Source organism: Carassius auratus, chromosome 40 (assembly GCF_003368295.1).
Source record: "Carassius auratus strain Wakin chromosome 40, ASM336829v1, whole genome shotgun sequence".
NCBI lineage: Eukaryota > Metazoa > Chordata > Actinopteri > Cypriniformes > Cyprinidae > Carassius > Carassius auratus.
Genome location: NC_039282.1, coordinates 5,767,144 through 5,791,663, shown reverse-complemented (window position 1 = coordinate 5,791,663; position 24,520 = coordinate 5,767,144). Strand labels below are relative to the sequence as shown.

General features: G+C 39.2%; 2 protein-coding genes across 2 annotated transcripts in view; both read left to right on the top strand.

Moving 5' to 3' along the window:
- The window catches only part of igsf9ba (immunoglobulin superfamily, member 9Ba), a 53,284-nt gene extending 47,687 nt beyond the window's left edge, over positions 1-5,597 (top strand). Inside the window, exons 12-18 of the mRNA XM_026226205.1 lie at positions 70-193; positions 451-626; positions 722-948; positions 1,431-1,515; positions 2,200-2,361; positions 2,577-2,622; positions 3,947-5,597. Coding sequence (XP_026081990.1) covers positions 70-193; positions 451-626; positions 722-948; positions 1,431-1,515; positions 2,200-2,361; positions 2,577-2,622; positions 3,947-5,597 — 2,471 coding nt within the window. The remainder of the gene's footprint in view (positions 1-69; positions 194-450; positions 627-721; positions 949-1,430; positions 1,516-2,199; positions 2,362-2,576; positions 2,623-3,946) is intronic.
- Positions 5,598-13,325: 7,728 nt separating this feature from the next.
- The window catches only part of LOC113058368 (rho GTPase-activating protein 32-like), a 31,168-nt gene continuing 19,973 nt past the window's right edge, over positions 13,326-24,520 (top strand). The window contains exons 1-2 of the mRNA XM_026226203.1: positions 13,326-13,504; positions 16,558-16,675. Coding sequence (XP_026081988.1) covers positions 16,587-16,675 — 89 coding nt within the window. The 5' untranslated portion in view covers positions 13,326-13,504; positions 16,558-16,586. The remainder of the gene's footprint in view (positions 13,505-16,557; positions 16,676-24,520) is intronic.

Genomic DNA, 24,520 nt, shown 5'->3' with positions numbered 1-24,520 from the left:
ATAACATTTAGTATGAGCAATAGTCCTAGCATTTGCAGACACTACCAATTAAAAATAACCCTGTTTCAGGCACTAGTCCACATGCGCCAACTAATGTCCACGTGTCAGCATCCACAAGCTCCGCTAACGTTTCCTGGGAACCTGGATATGACGGAGGCTTTGAACAGACGTTCTCGGTCTGGTATGGCCCGGTGTAAGTCATGCCAGCACCCCCTCTGATTATACTTCCTTCCTCTCCTTTTTTATGTACTTGTGACTTGTAGTATTATTTCTTCTAATGTGTTAAAGCCATGGATTTAATTAATTGATCAATGGTAATGTTTAAGCTCAATTTATTTACATTTCACTGTATTTCAAGAAATAAGTCATATGCAATGTTCTTGTTATTTAAGGTGTCTCAGTGTACTTAATTGAAGTTTTAAAATGGAACTCTTTGGTATAATCCAATAGAAAGGTGAAGAATGATTTAGGGCCACATGACTGGCTGTCCGTACCTGTGCACGGCTCTCAGACGTGGTTGGTGGTCCAGGGGTTGGAGCCAAAGACTGCCTACGAATTTAGTGTGTTGGCCCAGAACAAACTGGGCACCGGCCCCTTCAGTGAGGTAGTCACTGTGACTACAGGAGGTGGGTGGCACTTCTACATTAACTAAACCTTGTAATGGACCTCTGAATAACCCTCCACATGAGATACGTTTGCAACCTCACTTCATCTTTCCTAGGGTATCCTATAAGTACCCCTGAACCACTGGTGCTTCTAACTCCACCACGGTGCCTCACAGCCAACCGGACACAGCAGGGTGTATTGTTGACATGGCTTCCTCCGGCCAATCACTCTTCACCAATCGACCGTTACATCATCGAGTTTCGTCTGGGGGAAAGGTGGGAGGTTCTGGATGACTTAATTCCTGCAACTGAGACTGAGATCATAGCAAGAGATCTTATTCAGGTAACACTATTGCTTTAACATCACTTCTAACATGCATGGAAAATACACAGTGGACTCTGCAAATAAATCAAATAAATGTTGCCTTGAAGAGCATTTTTTAAAACTTGCCAACCGACCACATGCTTTTGTATGGTACGTGTGCGATTTAAGTTACCCATTATAATAGGTGAAGTGAAACCCAATTTATTTTTGTTGCATGATGTATTTCTAAGTGAAAATGTTTAATTTAAAGAAATTCAATTTAGTGATGTCGATCTTCTTTCAGAGCGTTGCAGTTCTGTGATTATTTAGAGAAACGCAGTGAGGGAATGCATTTCCACTGAAAAGCTCAGAGGATGACATTTTAATTCAGTCTGACATACAGCTACATTGCAGCAGTCTGCTACAAATGTTCTTGTTACGAATCTGTTGGTAGAACTGACACTTCAACCTGCTGGCCTCAGAGGACTTGTGACCCACTGACCTGTTTCTATGTCTCCCAGGATTCTTGGTATGAATTCAGAGCGCTGGCTGTAATGGATGATCTTGTCAGTGAGAGCAGTAATGTGGTGGGAGTGTCAAGTACAGGTGAGAATAAGGGGCGTCACTAAAATGCACCAACTCATTGCTTTAGCCACCTAGAGCTTCACTGCCCTCTGTTGCTCAATGTAGTTAGTGCCCTTCTGCATATATATATATATATATATATATATATATATATATATGTATATATATATTATTATTTTTTTATTATTTTTTTTGCTGTTGTAGATGTGATACAAGGGTGACATGCACCTATTTTTTGAGGGGCCACCAGTGGCTGTTTAAGCTTATAAAAAATTAATTAAAAAAAATCCTAGGTTAAAGTTATTTACATATTTAGCCAATATAGTTGTTTAATAGTTCACAATGCATTTGTGTTGTATGATAAAGTCAATAGGACTGACTCAATTTAGATGTGATTGCAGCCACAGGATGTTAGATAAACGTTACCTTACCTACAAAAAAGATAATTATTAAAGATACTACCGCTAAGTTGTTTTTGGAAGTTGCATTCACAATCCTCTTGGCTTAAAAATGTTAAAGCTTCATGCCCTCTCGATCTAAATAGGCAAGGTGCTTCTGATTGCGTTAACACTATGCTATAGTCTGCTTTATAATGCACACTAACTGAATCACTGTCATTGATCATGCTAACCAGCTTTTGTGTTTGTATGCTTGCTGCATTCTTCCATCCTAATTTCATGTTCTGGAGTATGTTTCCTCTCTCAGACCCCTTCCCTCCCACAGAGATCTCAGACGAGGGGCTGGCGAAGCCATTGGTGGCTGGCATCGTGGCCACCATCTGTTTCTTGGCGGCTGCCATCCTCTTCAGCACACTTGCTGCATGTTTTGTCAACAAGCAGCATCGTCGCAAGCTCAAACGCAAACGAGGTAAGTCCCTGTTAACTTCAAGACACAGTTATTTGTCTCTCTTGTTTTAAAGCTAAAATGAAGAATTCCTGCACGGATGTTGTGCATATCACAGCTGTATTGGAATTGTATCTTTTCAGTCTGTTGCATTTTACCAGCTTCAGCATTGCAGTGGTTGAGATACAGATCTGAAGCATATTGTCATGCTGATGTGGCATTGTGTGATTTGTTCTTAGACCCTCCACTATCGATTACACACACAAGGAAAAGCATTGAATCTCCGTAAGTACCAGTACATAGTGACATCTATCATCCTTTGCACTTATGCAAATCTGTTGACTATCAGGATCATGGCTTGAGAGAGAGAGAGAGAGAGAGAGAGAGAGAGAGAGAGAGCATGTACAGTTTGGGAAATCAAACAGCTGACCCTAGCAGCTGCTGTGTTACCATGAGGGATGCATAGAGGAGGATTGGAGTGGTCACTAAAGTGGCTGCTATAAATGCATCTGTGCTTACCTCTGCTCTCAGCAGTGAGATGCATTGATTTGCCATTACAAACAATCTTCTCAAGCTCTTTCTATTTTTTTTTCTTTTTTTTTTGCTGTTCAGTCAGGTTGTGATAGAAAATTTAAATAGCACAAGAATATATTATAACATGATGCTTAGCCCCCAGCTCCTCTGAATTGATCAGTGCAGGCATGGCAGCATGTCACTCTTACAATTAACCAGAACTAAAGGAAGGATAAAATTAAGCGTAGCACCTCCAACCCAGTTCAAACTAAGACTCATGCTCTTATCCGATTCCATTTTGGTCTTCATAGAGCTGCAGTCTCATGCTCCCATCCCACCCATTTCCACATAGTAGTGTGGAACCATAGTCTGGTTGACGGCCAACTCTGCCCCGTCTCTATTGTGTTTTTGTTACCGCAGGCCTCCTCTTACCCCCTTGCCTGGCATTGAGCCCTACTGGGAAGAGCCAGACAGGAGCAGCTACAGGCCCCCATCCACCAGCCCTCAGTGAGTGCTTGCACCTGCATCTCTCTTTGCAACAGGCACTAGCATGTGCCTGTCTGCTGTAGCTGCATGATTTCAGTTAGTGGTGCAGAGCTAAAATGCATCTGTGGGGGAATAGACAACTTCAGACCTCTGCTGCTCCTAATTTTGACATTTGTTTACCACTTATAACCAGCAAGATAGGTTATTAAAGAAGAGTTTGGTGAAGATATAGTTTAGCTGATATTTTTGTTAGCTTACTGGTGCCTATACTGACTTATCTGTTTCTGTGCCCTGTCCCCATTCTGTTGTTCTCCATTATGTCAACCTGACATCATCTTTCACTTTATTGTCCTTTAAATGAAGACCAAAGTTTAATCTAATTACCATTATATAAAAAAAAAAAACATTGGTAAAGATTTTATTACTTACCCTAAATTGTGTTAAATTATAAAAGATGTACATAAAACAAAAAAGTGTTAAAACCATGCCATTTTCATTGAATTATTGTCCATGTTTTAATGTGGAGTGATTATTTTTTGATAGTGCTGATTTTAAGTTCTGGTATTCCCCAGGGCTCAGTCCTAAGCCCCATGTCTTTTTTGATTGATAGGCTGTCCTCTGGGAAGATCAGTCCTGAGAGCATCACTTCCTCCCGGCCTCCATCTCTGGCCAGCCTGGATGGCCATGGTCTTTACGTTAAGAAGTTGCCAAGCCCCAGGAAAGAGAAAGAGCTTTCCCTCTATAAGAAAACCAAGAGAGCAATAACCAGTAAGAAGTACAGTGTGTCCAAGCATGAGGCTGAGGTCACCACGCCCATCGAGCTGATCAGCCGTGGACCTGATGGCCGATTCGTTATGGATCCCAGTGACATCGACACATCCCTCAAGCCACGACGTATTGAGGGTTTTCCTTTTGTGGAGGAATCAGACTTGTATCCTGAGTTCCGCCAATCAGATGAGGAGAATGATGACCCAGGGCCCCTACCCCCAGTCATGGCCACCCTCAGGCCCCAGATATCCCCTGTGTCCTCCAGCCAGGAGTCCTACATGCAGCCCCCAGCCTACAGCCCCCGGTTCCAGAGGCCTATGGAAGGTATGAGCATCTCGGAGGATAGTCGGCTTGAGGCCACAGGGCAGAGCCGGGTCTCCCATTTTCACAGGGTCTTCCCTCCAGGCCCCTTCTATGGCTATCTAGGTAGTGGTGCTGAGGTGGAGCTTCACCCTCCTTTTTACATGCCTGATGTTAGTCCACGTAGCTCTGCCATGTCCTCCTCACCTTCATACCCCCCTGAGGGGCCGTTCCGCCATCCCACCATCCCAGAGGAGAGGGAGGAGCTGATGATCCATCAGTATGGAGCCTCCGGCCACGCCCTCCCACTGGTGCATAGCCCTCCCTCCTCTCGCTCGACCGAGATCTGGCAGCCTCCTGACTTCCCCTTTCTAGGTCAGGAGGGTCCCCGTCTCACTCTTCCACCACATCATTCCTCATATCTCCACCGGGACCTCCCAGAGCCCCCGCCATACCCCTCCCATAGTCGTACTCTTAGCACCACCTCTCAGCTCCCTTCAAGCTCTGCTTTTCTCCAGCTGGAGGCCCCTAGAGCCCACCTGAGCAGATCTCCCGGCAGGTTTCCGCCTCAGGGCCCTTCAGCCAAGCATATAACTATGCAACAGTCCCAGACTCTGGGGCAGTTGAGACACACTGCCCACGGTATGGGCGTACCAGTGTTGCCTTACTTAGGCGCCACAGCCCGCATGGGGAGCCCAAGCACACTGCACAGTGAGAGCTCTGACGGCTGGAGGTCTGAGGCCCAGCCTTGGCTGAGCCCCAGGGCAGCACGAAGGATGGATCTCGGCCTGCAGCAGGTGGTCCTGCAGCCGTCACGACTCTCCCCTCTCACCCAAACCCCTCCCAGCTCACACGCCGGCTCTCCAGACATTCTCGTCCGCCCTCCTCCCCGCCCCAGCATCCTGCGGTCTTCCCGTTCTCAAGAGATGCCCGAGAGTGCCCGTCACCCCGCCAGTGTCTCCTTCTCCCGAAGGTCTCTCTCCTCTTCCCCTGCCACTTCACCTACTCAAGGCCAGAGTGGCCAGCGGCCCAGCCTCAGCTACCATGCACACATGGCCTTTGCCACAGCCGCGGCCAGCTACCCCTCCCAGTCCCCTTCACCCCCTGCGGAGAGCAGTGATGCTTTCGGCCAGATGCCATCTCAGAGAAGGACAGATGAGGAGATGCTCCCCTCAGAACCCTCTCCAGGGTAGGTGAACTGTAACATTGGAGGCTCCAAAATGACAAAGGAGATTGTTATTCATCATCTGTACCGCAAAAGCAATGCTTTCATGCTTTTGCAATTTTTGATAAAAATATTTTTACATGTACATCTTACTATGAACTATTTACATATGCAAAAAATTCCATGTCCTCCAGTATAACTCCTTATTCGGTTCACAAGATAAATTTCCATACTTTTTTTTTCTTCAAATCCTATTCTCCTTTAACCTTTGAGAGTGTGATTCTGATATAGGAAATTATCATAGTGTATAATGTTTTTCATGATTAAGGATTTTCTAGTGCATCCATGATGATCCCATGGCTCTTCCTTCTTTGTCCTCTTTTGTGGGCTGATCACATCACTCATCCTCTCCAGCTCATTTCCTTCCATTTCTTTCACTTCCTCCAACTCAGGGCTTCGACCATCACGGTGGCCTTCTTAGGCGGCCTTCGTTGCCAGGGATGAGTATGCACTCATCTCTTGCAACACTCATCCTCATCTAGATTAGAGACGCACTTTACTGTGGAGACTCTGGTAGTCTTACCCTCTTTGTTTTTGATTGATCTCAGCTATCTGGGCAGCATTGTTGTGACCAGGTCCTCTACACCACAATAGGTAAGGGTCGAATCCATGTCTGAAAGGGGAGGGGTTTGCAGGCGGGGTCTTAAATCATTCTAATTTAAAGGGGAATTACTTTTTTGTAAAAATGAAATAAAATAAATAATTACATCAGTTTTTTTTTTTTTTTTTTTTGCCAGTTTTCTGGCAAATATCTTGAATAGTTTTATTGCTGGAATATAAACAAGGCCTGCGGTTATTAAATGCAGGCATTTTTTTTGCAACCTTTTAGAGGCACTCCTTGATATTCCCCTTTAAAATTTTGTTTCCATGTACGAAAATATCATGCATGCCTTTTCTAAATACTCTTCTCGATGCCGAATCAGTAACAGCAGTTCTCAAACTAAAATTTCTTGTCTAGTGGTTTGGTTCCTTTCTTTTATGTGACTGTTCTTTACTGGCCATTCTCCCCTCCCTGCCATCTCTTCTCCTGTCAGCATGGTGAAGCCACTGTACAGTGTATTCATGGTAACCAGAGTGTGTTTGATGTGGCGGATTTTAGTGCTCAGTCATGTCTACCACCCCCCCTCTATTAATCACTTTCACTTTCTCTTTCCACAGCCTCAGCAGCAGGGGAGACTGTCTGTAAACGCTTTATGTTTCTGTGCCTTGTGACCCAGTTGACTCTTCAGTATGAAGACATTTGATTGTCATGATCTCTGCCATGATAGATAAAAGACTACACTTTACTAGAAACATGACCTCTGTGGTCAGTTTAATAGGAAAACCAGTGAGCTTACTGGGAAACAGGAGATTTTGGCTAGTTGTTATTTGATTGGACAGTGCTGGCAGCATGGCAGCAGTGTACAACATGAGGTAAAAGGTTTATTCCTGGTAAGTTAGGTGTATTCTGAAGTAAATTAATGGGGAAAATGCTAAATTCAACTCACCAGACTAACTGAATTAACTCAACGTGTCTTTAATTTGCAGAATACCCATTTAACAAGGAAGAGTCTTTGTTTTTTGTTTTTTAAATAAATGATTTTGTATTTCATTTTGATTCTGATGAACAAAGAAAAGTTTTCATTATCAAGATTTCATTTTAATAGACAGTACTTTCTACATAATATCTAACAACACTTGCAAATTGCCAAAAGTTGATTTAAGTGCTACATTGAACAGAACATGATGATGAATGGTAATGGTACATTTGTCATGAAGGTCTTGCACTTGGCATTGGGGCAGCCAAAGTGTTCCCTGTTGGGGGCTAAAACTCAGTTTGATCGGGCCGGTGGAGGGCAGCGCACGCTGGTGGCGGTGTGAAGTAATGCAATCATTGTGTTTGTCTCTCACAGGGAGCATCTAGGTGCAGTGAGAGTCCCTGCAGGGTCTGAGAGCTTTGAAGCATTGATTTATTATTGTATTAATAAAGCCAAGAAATCAACAGCCAACAAGAACAACAACTCCAGATTCAAGAAAAGGACAGGTCAGTTTCACCCGTACATTACATACTGGGAGAAATGGACATGTTATCTCCCCTGATGTCCTGGCTACATGCTTATTTGTTTAATAATTATAAGAAACCAGCCTAAAAAACAACCACCCACAACTCCTTAACATCGTGGCAGTGGCAGTGAGGTTGCATGCACAGGCAACGCTCACATTTCCTTCTGAAAATGTACAAATGTATTCTGTTGCTGTGTATCATTTGCTCTGCTGTCTCTAGATGTGTCCACCTCTCAGACCCAGCAGGCGCATGCATCTCAGGCCTCTGAGCAAAGAGAACATCTCAGCTCTCCCTCAAAGAAAAAGTGGAAAAGTACACTTAGAAAGTCCCCCTGTCTTCATCTGTCCTCTCTGCTGCGTTGGCTTCACCCCAGAGAAGACAGAAAATCCCTCCTGGCCAGTATGGACATTGTCCCGTCAAACTATGGTTCTCTGCTCTAAGAGTCCCCCCCGCCCACCTCCACCTTAAAACTTAACCTGTGGGGTGGATCCTCTCCTTGTCCATTAGCAAAAATGTACAATGGACAAGCTCTCAGTACTGTTTTGTAATCCGTCTAACCTAGATATGATTTATTATGTTCTTCGGTTGGCACAATATACTACACATATCTGAATTTTCTGTAAATTTAAACAAAGGAAAAACGTACAGGGGTGCTTTTTTGGAAGAAAACAGAAAAGAACAGGACAAAAGCTTTTCCTTTGATGATAAAAAGAAAATAATGGCAGACCATTACATGCTTCGAAAAATCGCGCTGGCCACTTCGGTTTTTGTCATAACGTTGTCAAAACTGCGTATATTGTGAAGGATAGAGTTAAATGCTCTGTACAAATATGTCTCTCAAGACGTGATAGTTACTACAGGGTTTCTTTTCTTCCTTCTACAAAATATACCTCAAAAAAAAAAAAAAAAAAAAAAGGAATATAAAAAAATAAAAGGAATAAATAATCTGGAACATATTTCAGCTCTTCTACCATATTTTGTGCAAGCTAGATTAGATAACATGAGGGAATAATTATGAGCCCAGAAATGACATCTAAAGCACAGAATATGAGAGCAATTGTAAGCTTGAAGGGAATAACTGCAGTACAGTACTGGTTCTGCGACAATGTTTGAAGTTATTCCCATTTTGTAAATTCCATGCATAGGCATGTGGAACTGAAAACTTGCCGCCTTATTAATTTTATATTATTAGCCATTATATTTGACTAAAATTATTGGACAGCTTTAAGGCACTTTTTATCTGTGTTTGAAAGAAGATTTATATTACCCCCCCTGCTGAAAAATGTTCAGATGGCATAAGTGCAAATGTAATATTAAACTGAGTAGAATTACTTGTTCCCTGTCTTGCACAAATGTAGTTAGAAGTGGTGAAATGCATTATTAATATTTTCTTCACTTCCTTGAAGTAAATAATTTGTTCTATGTTTGCTTTGGACAGACAGTACACCAAGGAAGTACTGTAGATATTGTGCAGACTAATGAAGACATCAATATAACATAGAACAATGAAATAGTCGAAAAAAGATTACCAGTCTTCATAGTTACTTACAAAAGTGAACCTCCAAAAGTAGCTTGACTCTATTTGAAAAAAAAAAGGAAATTGTATTGTAATCTTTATTATTTGCCACTCATCACAGCTCATCTGATGACATAGCAAAGTTTGCATTATTTAAATGAATGATGAGTTTAGTATTTCTAAAGGATGTTAATTGTCTCTAGAGTTCACTAACAGCTGCTGATCTGCTACCTACAGTGAAAGCTAACGGAGCGTGTGTGTTAGCGTAGTTTAACCGATGGTGAATGTATGATTTGCTCTTAGAAGCTCAGATTTATCTGGATATTTTCAATGTGATGTCTTTTTCTTTTACGTGCCAATGCGGCAACTCCAAAACGAATCTTCTTCTTCTGCGAATGGAGTTTAATAATGAGGTACGATGGAAAACTGAAAGAAATCTCATGCATTACTTGAATAAGGCTGAATATCCAAGCAGGAAACACTGGGGGAAATTCTGTGCGTGGAGATTTGTAGCCATTTTGAGTTCAGAGGATTTGACTCGAGTGCCCAAAGGGCTGTTTACTTTGTCTTTACTTTCTTGCTTTCTTTCTTTTATACAACTCTTTTAGTCGATGTGAAAACGACTGCTCGGAGATCTTAAAGTAAATCTGAGCTATTCAGTATTAGGTCAGAAGACTCCAGTCCATCGCTTATTTGTCATTACTAGCGTTTTCCACCCCTAATGGTGCGATTCGTAAGGCTGCTTTAACCGTGCAGTCTCTTGAGAGGAGAAGGGCAGTGTTTGTTTTTAGATATTCTTGATTACCTGCCTTTAGCTGTCGAGAGATGTGTTAAACTTAGACTTAACTCTGCTATATGTTCTGTCAAGAAACTCATTGTTAACAAGTCCTACAACAACCACGTAATGTTTACATGATCTAGAAATATAACGTGCAAGGATGTAGGCACATTGTACACATTATGACTTGGTGCTATGTCTTTTCGAACTCGTGGTGCTGTGGTTCAGAGGTTAACACACAAACTCACGCACAGTCCTCTGTCTTAAACTAACTAAACTAGCTCCGTCGTGATCTCTGTTGTCGAGTTCTCCTGGTGAGTAGGACCGCAAGCAATAAAACCTCCCTCACAGGGTACGCTCACTATCTTTCAGTATGAAAACGGTTGTTAAATAAAGTTCAGCTTTTGACATTCAACATGTGCTAACGTCATCGCGTGAACGTTCGCTGTCACCATGAATAAAAACCTGTGTATTTAGATTTATAAAGAAGAACTTGCCAGTCTTGAGGAGGCAACTTATCAATGTATAATCCATGAAATGTACCCACGGTATGATAGTACGTTTTTTCATTTAGCATGGAAAGATCCTGGTAACTCAAGTAGTTGGCGGTCGGACGCATCAAGTGGCAGTATTTCTGTTTTATAGTTTTTTTTTTTTTTCTTGGACACGATGGAGCGATGCATCCTTGCATTTATGCTGATTTAAGATGCACATGCAGTGTCGCTGTATATCTGTGGATGGTGATTGACGGCATTTTCTTCAGCTCCTCTGGTCTTTGAAGGGAGAACCCGACTGAAACGTTTCTCTTAAATATATATGATACTGTACAGGTAGATACGCCCCCTTTTGCTTGAGTAAGAGGGCTCATTTGCAGGAAGCCTCATAACTCTTTGATTGCTTGTATTCAGTTGTATGCTTACTTCTTATGGTGCTTTGTGAAACTTTATTTTATTTTCTGTGTTGATTGAACATAACTAACCTTGCATAATCAAGATATTTCACTCGTTGGGAATTATCTTTCTTGTTTCAGATAATGCCTACATCTTCTTGTTCTCGATTCTTTTGCTGTTCATATTAACCAGCACTGAAAACGTAGAATGTAATACTGCATTATGCACTAATTTTTGACTGTTTTAACATTAAACCTCATACTTAGAGCTTATTAGAAGCATATTTTAAATTGCATTGTGCTTTTTAACTGCGTTTGAATTTGTGTTGTACATTGTTTACAGATGATATTATCTAAAGATGTGTTCTGGGCAAACATGTTTTCCATCCTATTCACTTTACATGCAATTTATAAGAGACTGTTTCTAATGTGAAGAAAAAGGTCATAGAATATTTTTGTTTTGTTTCAGATTTATTTGATTGAATGTCTTGATCGAAGGTTTCTTTTGTTAATTAATCTAATTTATTTCAGGTATTATTCTTAAACAGTATGGTGCTGTACCAAAGCCTTATGTACAATATTATTATTATAATGCATTGTTTGATTCTTCTGCCACTGATAAGGAACTCTCCAAATTGCTAGACAACTCTGATTATGAAACAAGGTGCAGTGTGCCTCTATCTTCTTGTTCCTGATTAGTACTTTACAGTGTTTTTCTTGGGCATTTGGTGTCTCCACATACTCAGATGTTAAGATATGGTGCCTGGTGTGTCTTCATGCTGCTAGGAGTAAATGTTAAAGATATTTTGTATCTGTACTACCAACCATTTAAGTATGACATTGATCTCCACAATAACTCAGCTGGACACTTCGATTAAGCATCTTGATATTAAAAGGGAACAACCCTGCAGTGAGCAAAGGCATTTTTAAACAACAAAGGCAATCCCATTGTTATTTTATTTTTATTGCTCTAGAATAATACCCCCATCAAAAAGAATATGCTATCCTGACAAATGAATTGTCATTATGAGTTACATCAATACCAGACCTGGGAATGAAACATATGGAGTATTAAGTGTGTTGTGTGCTGTCTTTAACAGCCCAATAGAAGTTCTATATAGCGGAGCCGTTCAATTTGCATTGTTTACATCACCAGATATGCCCAGATATGCACATTTTGGCAAGATCTGTTAGGCTGACATTTTCCAACGCTTTGGTCCATGTAATAACCCCGTCAAACTTTTGTATTTTGATATAATAAAGAAAAAACAATTATATGTATATATAAGAGTGTGTTTATTTCTTGTCGAGTGATTTTTGACTGTTCGCATCTGCAGTGAACACTAGAGGCCACTGTTGCATTTGTTAATCGGATTGACTCTCTTCTGCAAAATGCCTGAAAGGGAAGGCGTTTTCCAAAAGTTTGCCACAATGACCGATGTTGTCATATAGGAAATTAAGTGTTCATCCAGGTGCAAAGTCCCCAACCAACACAACTCCCTCTCACACACCTATTTATTTGAGGCGAGTGACTAACACAACAGATAACGCCGTGCCCCTGGCAGACTTTAGGTCTTAAGGCCAACGCCTTGGCATTGGCCAGATAATTGAATAATTATCTTGATGATGATGATTTCCCAAGGTAAAGTTAAGATAGACTCCGCTAAGTTTTAGTTAACCCTTCTATTGTCTTTGGGACATTTTTGCTTTAATGAAACAGATATGACCTTTCATCTTTGACCATTCAGCATGTTATGAGGTTGTAGATGGTGTTTATACACACACACACACACACACACACACACACACACAGAAATATATGTCTAAATAATGTTAACCAAATTAGACCATAAGACACTTATTAAATAAAAAATTTAACATACTGTTCTCAGTGATAGTTTGGTTTAGTTTAAAGGGATAGTTCACCCACGAACATTTTGTCATCGTATACTCATCTTCCCATTGTTCCAAACGAGAAGGCTAACTTTCTTCTGTGAAACACGAAAGAAGATATTTTGAGGAATGAAACGGGGGAAAATAAACATATTTTTTTCTTTCTTTTAGAAGAAAGAAATTCATAAGATTTGGAACGACAGTAAATAATGAATGAATTATCATTTTATAAGGTGAACTATCATATGATAGTGTGTAAAAAAACAAACAAACAAACAAAAAAAAAAACGTTATGTAATTTTATTTATAACCCTTTTTATGTAAAGCTGTACTCCAGAATTATTTATATGTATATTTTTTCCATCAGTATTTAATGAAAAACCTGAATCAGCGGGGAGGGAAATAGCCTATTTAGTACCTCTGTAGAACAATCATGAATATTTTTTGGTTTTCGATGTTGGCCAAATCTCAGGTGTTTTCTTTTGAAGGACATACAAGGGTTAAATGGATCATACTGATATTCGCCCTTAGCCACGCCCCCAAACACACATGCGCTCCCTTCAAGCAGTTTATCAGGTGACGCGTGAGAACGAACTTTTATGTGTCCTCGCGCACAGACCCCACGTTCACACACAAGATGAAGGAGCCATTGGTTTGACTCTTTTTCACACGCATTCACAGTAATGGATCTGTTCTAGAGGGAAGTCACTCTTGGATTTTGTTTGGGAGAGGAACGCTGAAACAGTCGCAGACAGGTGAGTGACTAGTGTTGATCTTACCTCTGTTTGTGGCGATTTCCATCTGCACTTGTAAATATTACAGTATATTGTCTATAATGCTAATCGCGCCTTTTTGCTAGTGTTCAAGTCGAATCTAGCTGCGCCGTTATAATTTCCTTCATTACCTCAATTTTATTCCCCCTAAAACTGTTTAGCCCTAGTAAGACAACGAGTGTTGATTAGTGAGCGCTAAAGACCCTGACCGGAATGGTTGAAGTCACATGCTGTGCCCATGACAACACTGCTCATTTTATTACTGTCAGACGAAAACAAGCTTTCAGCATCACCACAGAATAAGGTTTAACGTTACTTCTACACCCCCCTTAGTCATGTAGCAATAAATGCATACTTGTGAAAGAATAGGCCTATTAACCTTTTCCTGTCTGAGATCATTCCACGTCAGATGTTCAGAGATCCACGACTGACCAATTCCTGAAGGATTTCAAGACCATATGTTGCTTAGCAACCACATCAATGTACAGCTTTCACACAATCCCATACACGAGTAAATGATGTCTCGTGTCATTAAATCATGTTCAACTCTTCTAGTCCAAAAGTATGGAACCACGAGTGGAAATTATTCACAATTATTTCATTTTAAATATTTTTTAAATAAAATTTAAATTTTTAGACATTCAGACCCTGTTGTATTCTTATGTATGCAAACCAAAGAATACAGATCATAAACTTTGGCTCATATTTTGAGATACTGAATTCCAAAACGTCTTCTCACAACCTGTTCAGAATAATTAAATCATTATTATTTAAAGGGTTAGTTCACCCAATAATCAAAATTACGTCATTAATGACTCACCCTCATGTCGTTCCAAATCAGTAAGACCTTATCTTCAGAACACAGTTTAAGATATTTTAGAATTAGTCTGAGAGCTCTAAGTCCCTCCATTGAAGCTGTGTGTACGGTATACTGTCCATGTCCAGAAAGATAAGAAAAACATCATCAAAGTAGTCCATGTGACATCAGAGGATCAGTTAGAATTTTTTGAAGCATCGAAAATCGTTTTAAACAGTTCGTGTCTCCAATATGCATTAATCCACAAATGACTTAAGCTGTTAACTTTTTAAATGTGGCTGACACTCCCTCTGAGTTCAAACAAACCAATATCCCAGATTAATTAATGTACTCAAACAGTACACTGACTGAACTGCTGTGAAGAGAGAACTGAAGATGAACACCGAGCCGAGCCAGATAACGAACAACAGACTGACTCGTTCACGAGTCAAGAACCGTTTCTGTCAGACGCGTCCGATTCGTGAACCGAGGAGCTGATGATACTGCGCATGTGTGATTCAGCGTGAAGCAGACCGACACACAGAGCGTCTGAACCGAACTGATTCTGTTGGTGATTGATTCTGATTCTGATTTTGACCGGTTGCATCGGTTTTATGATCACCAGTAGTTCTTTCAGACAGTTCGATTCAATAAAAATGTTGAAGAAAACGTTTCACCGTTTCTTTTGCGCTCGACGTAATGGCGTCATTGGCGATGATTGCCCTTGATTCAAGCCTTCGGTTTACCTGGGCTCATAACATTAGCACAGAATCAGTTCATGTTTTTCTTATCTTTCTGGACATGGACAGTATACCGTACACACAGTTTCAATGGAGGGACTGAGAGCTCTCGGACTAAATCTAAAATATCTTCAACTGTGTTCCGAAGATGAACGGAGGTCTCACTGGTTTGGAACGACATGAGGGTGAGTTATTAATGACATAATTTTGATTATTGGGTGAACTAACCCTTTAAGTCGCAATACAGGCTGTGTAAATAGGTTTGGATTAATCACTAGATCACCTGTGTGCTTATGTATTCAAGGTGAATCTAACCCTCACATGCACACCTCCCTCCTGTCAGGGAGGGTTCATACTGCTGAGTCAACATCAAGCTTCTGCCTGTCTGCTCTTCTGATAGTAGGGCTGGAGTGTGAGAGGAATACTTTCTTGTTTTCATATCTCATTACTCTATCAGAACCAATAGTTCATAAATTACGTCCATGTCAGTTTTCATATAGGTGGTTAAACTGTCTCTGGGTGTGTCACAATACTCCAGCATTCCTTTTGTTTATACTTCACACTTGGATTATTGATGGCATATCGTCTAGTTGCTTGTGTAAGTCTTGTGCAAGCCCTGTATTCATCACGGTCATGCATCACTGAACATGGCACACACTGTTCTCGTCATTGATTTTCTTTAGGTTCATTTGTATTTCAAGGTCCACAGTCGCCATTTTGCCAACTGATTTTTGCATGAGTTCAAGTGCATTCTTAATCACCATGACTGTGATTTAATAGGTATATTTATAATTATCCACCATGTGCAAATAGATGTTTTTATAACTGTTTTACCTTCATTCCTTCCAATTAATATAGCTAATTTATGGAAATAAAAAGTCATAAAAAAATGTTGACACAGAAATGGCATTATAAAGTAAACAAACAAGCCCACCATGCACATACATATTAATTAATTAATTAATTAATTAATTCATTCATTTATTGCAATGAATATATCCTTTGATGCTGTTATGTTAATAAAAATAAGTAAATAAATCCACCATATTACATATTTATTTATTGCAGTGTATGTAGCCTTTGATCCAATCTTCAAATTATTTTGACAGCTAGTTTACAATGTTTAATGATATTTGTAAGCATTTTAATTTACATGAAATAATGATCTGTTAATCAATAGGTAATGTTTAATAAGTTTATTGGTAAACATTAACAATTACATTATTTCATGTTTGTAGCTATTTGAATATACATTAACGTGATGTGTTACAAATACAAACAAATACACATTGAATATACACAAACATGTGTATCATGTTTGTATAAGGATTTATTATTTAAACTTATTATAAAGTGATAAGGCTTTGATGCATTTAATAATAAAAAGTAAATAAATCCACCATGTACATGCATAACACACTTGTTCATATCACAGGCCTTCATCCTTTGCCAAGGTTGGAGGTTTATGTTAAAGTCGGGTCTCCTCCCTCCCCTCACAGACGGGCAGCTGTTGCAGTGACTCAGTATCATGGAGGCGTGCAGTGGGACTGCAGCAGCGACACACGGCAGAGCTCCAACACCTCTGAGAGACGCATGCAGCCATGATCCCTGTGTAGGGTGAGTTACAGCCTGCATACTTCGCCTCGCGTTCGTCTGCCTGTGTGTTTCTCTTGCAAGGTTAGATCAGGCATTTTTGTTTTACATTTGGCTGAATCTCTGCATAATCCGGTGCAGTGCATGGTTTGGTATCTGCACAACACAGGCATTTCATGTGTCATGTGACTGGTCACCTTATTCTACATATGAGACAGCATATTTCAGCTGCATGCATGCAGCAGATGTGAATTTGTCCCCTGAGGAGTAAATTATAGTGGTGATTTGTGTGCAACTGGTGCCCTACAGAGATGATAACAAGGACAGTAAAGTCATCAATGAACGTGTTGTTCCGCCACAAGGAAGCAGCCATGGTTTAGTCTAACAGTCAGTGACATGACACTTTTTTTTATACTATCTGTAAACGTATTCATTAAATATGCAGTTCATATTTAAAGAGCAGGGTGATAACTATTCTGATATCATCATCAAGTAAAAGCATGAATAAAAGAATTTGAGTCTTGAAAGGAAAACCTTTGCATTAAGTACTGCATCGAGTACAGTAGGTAGTATTTTATTATTATTGTTAATGGAAAAAATTTAGTTTATTAGGCTAATATTAGAAATTGTTGTCTGCCAGATCAAAGTCATGTTATGCAACCAATATGCAAAAACTTGCTTTGGGGGAAAAGGCAACACAGGCTAAACAGGAAATTATATAAAAACCATTGCAGACCCTCAAGTCAAAAAAATCTGTACAAATATTTTTATGGCAAGGTTAGTCAGTGTTATTTTGTAAGAAAAAAAAAAAGGTTTAGCATTTTAGCTAATAATTAAGATTACTTGCATTAAATTTAATACTTTTTACTTGACATTTTATATTCATTAAAAGATATATATTTAACTTTTCTTTTGTTTTCTTAATTTTGCTAACTGTGCCAAAAAAAAAAAAGATAATCCAGGCATTACCAAGTTGTGTATTAACGTATTGGACATATTAGATTAACTCATGGATATTTATTGATTGGTGAAGAAGCACCAAAAAATTGCAGGACTCGCTTGATGGTGAAAAATGTCCTTTTGATCTGGCCAATATTTAATGTCATGAGACAGAAGTTATTATAATGACAAACTCTTAAGGACTTGTTTAAGACCCAGACAAAACTTTGACATATTCTTTCAAAAGTAAATTTAAAGTCTTTTAAATAGAAATAAAGTCAAAATAACAGTTCAATTAAAATAAAAATAAAAATAAAAAAGTATATATTTTATAGAAATTTGTTTGTAATACTCTATTATTTTTATTCATTTGATTATGATAAGACTGAACAGGTCAATTTGAACAGAATCAATGTGTCACGGCTGATCACTGAGATGCCCTGCGATTCACTGATCGAGCCATTTAACATCTAATCTGCGCTGGATATTAATATCCAAAGTATAGTGAAAACACTATCAATTAGCACAGTCAGTAGCGGTTTTAGGCACGGGCGAACCGGGCAGCCGCCCGGGGCGTCATTTTTTCGGGACACATTGGGGGCGGCAGCACGAGTAGATAAACAAAAAATCCTCTGTGTCGCGAAGCGGTTTTTCGTCATTTATATCATTTCACTGTGTGTGGAATTGGCAAATTGGCGCTCCCTGCAGCTGCTGGCGCCCCTGCTTGCTGAAAATATCCACTGAAGCTTTGTGTTGTGAGAGAAGTGTAAGGGAGTGGGGCGAGAGGCGCGTGCGACATTTCACCTCTGGGTCTCTCTCAAATGGAACGGACAGGGCGGGGGTGGACGGGGACGGGGATCCACACTAGTAATATAATTAATAATAGGCTAAAGTCAGTCACACACCCCGACTTTCTTCCAAATAACGCACATTTCATTCATAATGTTATAATACAGGCCTATATACAGGCCTATAGTTCCTGCAAATGAAACTAGGTAATACAAAACGATTATGCGGTCATCAAGGTGAATTGGTTTAGTCCTGACTTCTGGTCCTGAGTGACAGTTGGGGGGATGGGAAATCTGTTGATTGTCGAGTGCCAAATAAACAGAGATGGAGAAGAAAAGGTCAAAGCCAGGTGCCCAATTTCGGAAAAGAAGAAGAGGAGAAACGAGCAAAAGATAAAGGTATGCAACTATTGTCTCTGTATGATTACAGTATCCATTTCATGAATGAAGGGCTAATGTTAATTGGTGGTGGGTATAACTCTTTGTTAGCATTTTTGCTATGATGCTTTAAAAGTGTGTCATGCCTATAATTTGAGGCAGTAACCTAATGGTACCTCCATGAAAAGTTAGATTGATATACAAATTTTGGTTGAAAAATATCCTGAAACCCAAAAAGTTTTTGTTTTTGCCTAAACATATAATTTAAAGTCATTTTATTTTTTAAACAACTGAGTCCCAGTGACCATAGCATAACGTGAATAAAATATAATTTTTCAATGTATTTGTTTTACTATTTGTTTCTATGCTCTAAAAAATGTGATGACATGGGGGGAAAAAATGAAATAAATAAATGTTGTTTTTTTTCGGGTCTAGGAGGATATAGCGTGTAATGACAGACATTTAGTGTGTAAGAGCATGTTTATGTAACCCTTCTATTATGTTTTGAGTCAATTTGACCCTAGGCTGTTTTAGCTTTATAAAACATTATCCTATGGTCTTTTGATTTCAAATGCAGTTAAATTGCAATTTCAGGGGCACTTCTAAAATATTTTGGAGCATCCTCTACCACTGGTCAGGATGAGCCAACCACCTCCTCCGCTACAAATATGTCTCCACAAATATCTGATATTGAGGATGAAGACCTCTTTGCCTCTACTTCTACCCAGCATGAGCTTTCAGGTGTGCATATCGTGTGTGTGTGTGTGTGTGTATGTGTGTGTGTGTGTGGGCTACAAGACAACTGCAATTTAATGTAATTTTAATATTTCTGATAATTTATGAGTAGGACTGTGTTTTTTCACTGCTATGTGTTTTGAGTAATATGCCAATATGCTGTCTGATAGAAATGCCTGGAGCTGAACCCCCACTGAGCCCCACTGGCCCTCACATCTGACTGACAGGATTCGGACTGAGCTGGTTCACAGAGGACCAAGTAAAGTGCCACCTGGCTTTGTTTTCCGTAGGAATGAGAGTAATGTGAGAAGTTGCCACCACTAATATTTTAAGAAGACATTAGTAAGTGGTGAAAAGATGGCAAGAAGATGGCTGATTTCTTCAATTAAGAACAACAGCCTCTTTTGCTTCTGCTGTAAATTGTTTTCCAAGAGGAACATCAATTTAACAAGTGCAGGAATGGCAAATTGGAAACATGCATGCAATGATATCACATCATATGAAAACAGTTGTTATAATAAAATATTGCTGTTTGTGCAGAACTTTGTTTGCTATTTTGTGTGTGTGTGTGTGGGGGGGGGGGGGGGGGGCGCTCGAAAGGGGTCTCGCCCAGGGTGTATTTCAATGTAGAACCGCCACTGAGCACAGTAACAAGATCGGCAGTTTAAACATTAACTTGTAAGCACAAAACACAAGATACTTCTCTTTTCAGTATGATGAATAAGGCTTTATTAGATAAATCTAAGACATATAAACTAATCTAACACATAAGCACACACACTCACACATTCACACAAGTTGCAGGAAGATAGAAAGTTAGGGAATAATTCGTTTAAGAGAATGAAAATGTGAAATCCCAAGTTTACAGCAGTACATTAAATTGTATAGACATGAACAACCATCAATCACTTAATTAACCCTCGCATTGAGTTCCTCAAAGAGGTTAAAATTATATTAGATACACCAGTAAAGATGAGAGTCTGGAGGTACTTGCGTCACCAGTGTAAAGGTGTCCCTTTGTTGTCGTTGAAAGGGGGTTTCCTGAGGTTGCTGATTGGCTGGAAGTTCAGTAGTCCTTGAAGTGATGTCTTGGGAAGCCCGTGGTTGGGCGTTGGCTGAAGATGTGGAGTTGTGTGCTGGTTGAAGTTGAACGGGCACTCGAGGTCAGACACGGCGTTACAAAACTTAACTCAGAACACAAAACTCTCAAACGGAAAAGAAAAGAAACTGAAGAAAAAGAACATAAGTAATGTTTGACGAGACTAGGTGGTGTTTCTTCTCATCGTGGCTAAGTAGCAGCAGGCATGCAGGCCGAAGCATACTTGAACCGCGCTCAAAGTACGCTAAAAGTCATGACTAAAAGCAGCAGCTGAAAAGCAAACGCTAAAAGCCGGCATGACTGATAGCGAAAGCTAAGAAGCAAGCTAAAAGCTAAAAGCCATTTTTGATGGTGTCCTGAGTATTTAAACTGGCTTTTAGGCCACACCTCAAATGTTGTTTTAACCGATTAGATATCGTCTTTGCTCGGGGTATCATAAATCATATGTTATCTTATCAAGTACGTGGTCCGAATTTTCTGGCTCTTGCAGGGTATAATTTTGGAAATGATTCCAATAACAAGAATATGACACATTTGACAAATAACTGATGGTCAGAAACGTTTCAAGCAACCAGATTCAAACACATACATACTAAACATGAATCTGAATCCTTAAGCTATCCAATAGTTATTAAAAGACACACACAATAAGTGATTATAAACATGATAGTTAAATGAGTGGGTTACAAATAAATGAATATGGAGTTAAGCAATGGACTGATATTCATTTAGAAGTCATTTTGAGTTCATTTTGGTCCATCTACATCTAGAAAATACAGTTCCTGTTCCATTCTCTGACATAAAGATGTTCTATGGAGACCAAAGGTTAAAAGGTCACCTTTGGAATTTCAGTCTGGTTCCAAGGATCTTGTTTATTACTCTCATGGGTTTACATGTGATGGTCGGACGTGCATCTCTTTGACCACCAATCTTGATTACTTGCCCCAAATTTGACAATCTCTTCTCCGAATTGAAATTGTCAATAATTGTTCTAATGGTGTTAATGTTGAAAGCTGTTCCATGAAAGAGTTGGTTGGTTGGTTATCTAGCTTCTGCCTTGTGGCACTAGGAATGATTTACAACATCCTGTTGCCTTTCTGAGGAATTCGGCTCATGTTTCAAGTCCTGATCGACTCTTTAATTTGCCTGGTCCTGGTCTGATGCACTACAAGACTGTGAAAAGATCATTAAATAATAATAATGTGACCATATCAACACGCAATAATTTTAATGAAAATACAAAACTAATATGTAGTTTAAAATGTAAACACTTTCCCAAAAATTGTTCAGCAGCAACAAAAAAGAAAAGACAATTCATTTTTTTTTTGTTACAATCCAAATATCTTCTTCATTCAATGGCATGAGCAGCAGTTTTTCAATTGAGAAGTCGTTACTGAGAATTGCAATTTTTATAATAACAGTCATGACTGTTTAACCATTATCGTGCAACAAGACTAAATGTGACACACATTTCAATGATTTTCATTAAAAAAGGTTAATAAATAAATATAATAAAACCTACCATGCATTTATTGTGAACGCTCTTATAAATCATTGACCAGTAGATTGTAATTTAGAACTCCCTAATCTGTCATTATGTTGCACCTGTGGCTTTAAAATGGCAGTAAACTTTAGCCTCTTTCTTCCATGAACAGGATCAGGCATTGTCATTCAGTCTCACAGTGGTCTAATCTGTCAGAAGAAGGGGGAGTGTGGGATGTTCTGGAACAAAATCACTGACTCTGTCTATTGTCTTCTGAATGAATCGTCAAAACTCTAGCCTTTTATTCCCCTTCTAAAGGCTTCCCAATCCTTAAAGCTGTTCCAGCTCACCTTTCCTTACCCCTGGAGTGCATCATATTTCAAGTTACACTTTAGCCCTGTTCTTTGTTATTCAGGGTGATTCATTTGTGACTGACTGACTGATTGAAAAACACACAATAGCGTGCTTCTTACGGCCACTGATCTGATCTTCTATAATGTTTCCTTGTTTCGACCCTCTCGGCCATGTTCTCAGCTGCAGGGTGAACTGGGTAATACTCTGGAGATTTTCTGAAATGGACTGATCATTTCATGATATGAATGTGAAATGAAGGGTGAGCTTTTACTTTTAGAGACTAGAAATGAATGTACCTTTTGGGTATACTTCATTACGATTGTCTTGCGGAGATAGTGTTATATTCTCACATAATAGGTTTTTTGTGTATAATCTGATCCATCAGAAGAGCAGTTTAACTACTGCACATCCTAAACGGCTTTACTAAGTGACTGAAGGCATTATATAAGGTTTAGTACGCTCATTAACAAAACAGAGTTTGTAGTTTTCCTATATAAGATCCTAAAACCCATTGAAAATGCATTAGGATTGGCATGTTTGCTGTGCAGGTTTACTCTTGTGTTATTGACACAGCTTGGCCATGATCAACTTGTAACGCATTGTTTGGTTATTTCCTCACCCACAGGTCATGAGTTCAGTGTAATGAGAGGTGCCCCTCAACTTGTTTAGTTTAATGTCTGCATGTCGTGCTTGATTAGGCAGCTAAATCTGAGGAAAGGCACTGGGTCAGAAGGAATGTATCAGTGGCCCGTGCGCATGCTTGGGACATACAGTATAGGAGCTATTTGTTCGTGGAGATCTGGGTTTGGGTCCGCAAAAAGCTTAAAAAAAAAATGTAACAATTTGGATGGGGGGTGGGGTAATAATAGGAGTTTATTAATGATAATTCATAATTTTTTATTATTTTTTTCAGAAATGTTTATATTGTCATTTAGGGTGCGAAATGGATTATCAAAAAGAAAGAAAAACGTATGTAAGGGACTTTGTTCTTTCCATTGGTTGTTGATCCGATAGAAGCTGATCTGATTGCGAGTTTGCAGTTGGTTTAAGCAGACAAATGTTTGGAGAAGTCAAGCATCGTTTCACTGGAAGACATAGTTATGACATTTTAATTCAAATGTATCAATTATTATTCACTCACCCTCATGTCGTTCCTTCTGTCAAACACACATTTTTTTTGATAAATGTCTTAGCTGTGGTTGACAAGGACAGAAAAGCATATATATATATATATATATATATATATATATATATATATATATATATATATATATATATATATATATATATATATATATATAATTTATGTATTTATTTATTTATTTTTTCATTTTTCACCAAGTAACAACTTAAGGCTGAAATACACGGCACAGCTATTATAACATAACCATATTTTAAAACACCAGGCATATACACTTGCCGATTTTATAAATGATTATAGAGGAAAAACTTGGCAGCATACACAAAGTAAATGAGGATCACACACACTAACAGACTTTTCAAGTTGCTCAAAACACAACAAAGACGCATGACAGATGAAAACGATATGTGCTTTATAATCTGCTCATAATGAAAGACGCTTGATATTTTTCAAATGGACAGAGTCATAAGCTGTGTCTGAAATCGCTCACTCATTCACTTATTCACTAATCCCTATGTAGTGTATGGCAGTTGAGTTCACTAAATCAGGAAGGAGTGAACAAATAAATAAGTGAACGGATTCGGACAGTGACGTATAGCCTACACTGCGCGTGAGACTTGGAGCTGTTGCAAAAACATTTCCATATGTACTTTTATATTACTTGTACCTAATTTTAGAAAATAATACTAATAGCAATAATACTCAAAATTACTTTATATTGCAGTTATACATACCTCTGCGTCAGCTTTGTGGTTTCATCGATGGTAACGTTATATATATTTTTTTGTAATGCTTATATGTTCATAATCATTAAATGCTATTAAAATAACGTACTGAGAACAAAAATAAACACACATAAACAAGTTCATAATTATGTATTTATTATTTTTAGTATCTTGAAACTCGCTCAAGCAGCGTTTTGAGCTCAGATGAGCGTCCTCAGGCGACCGTT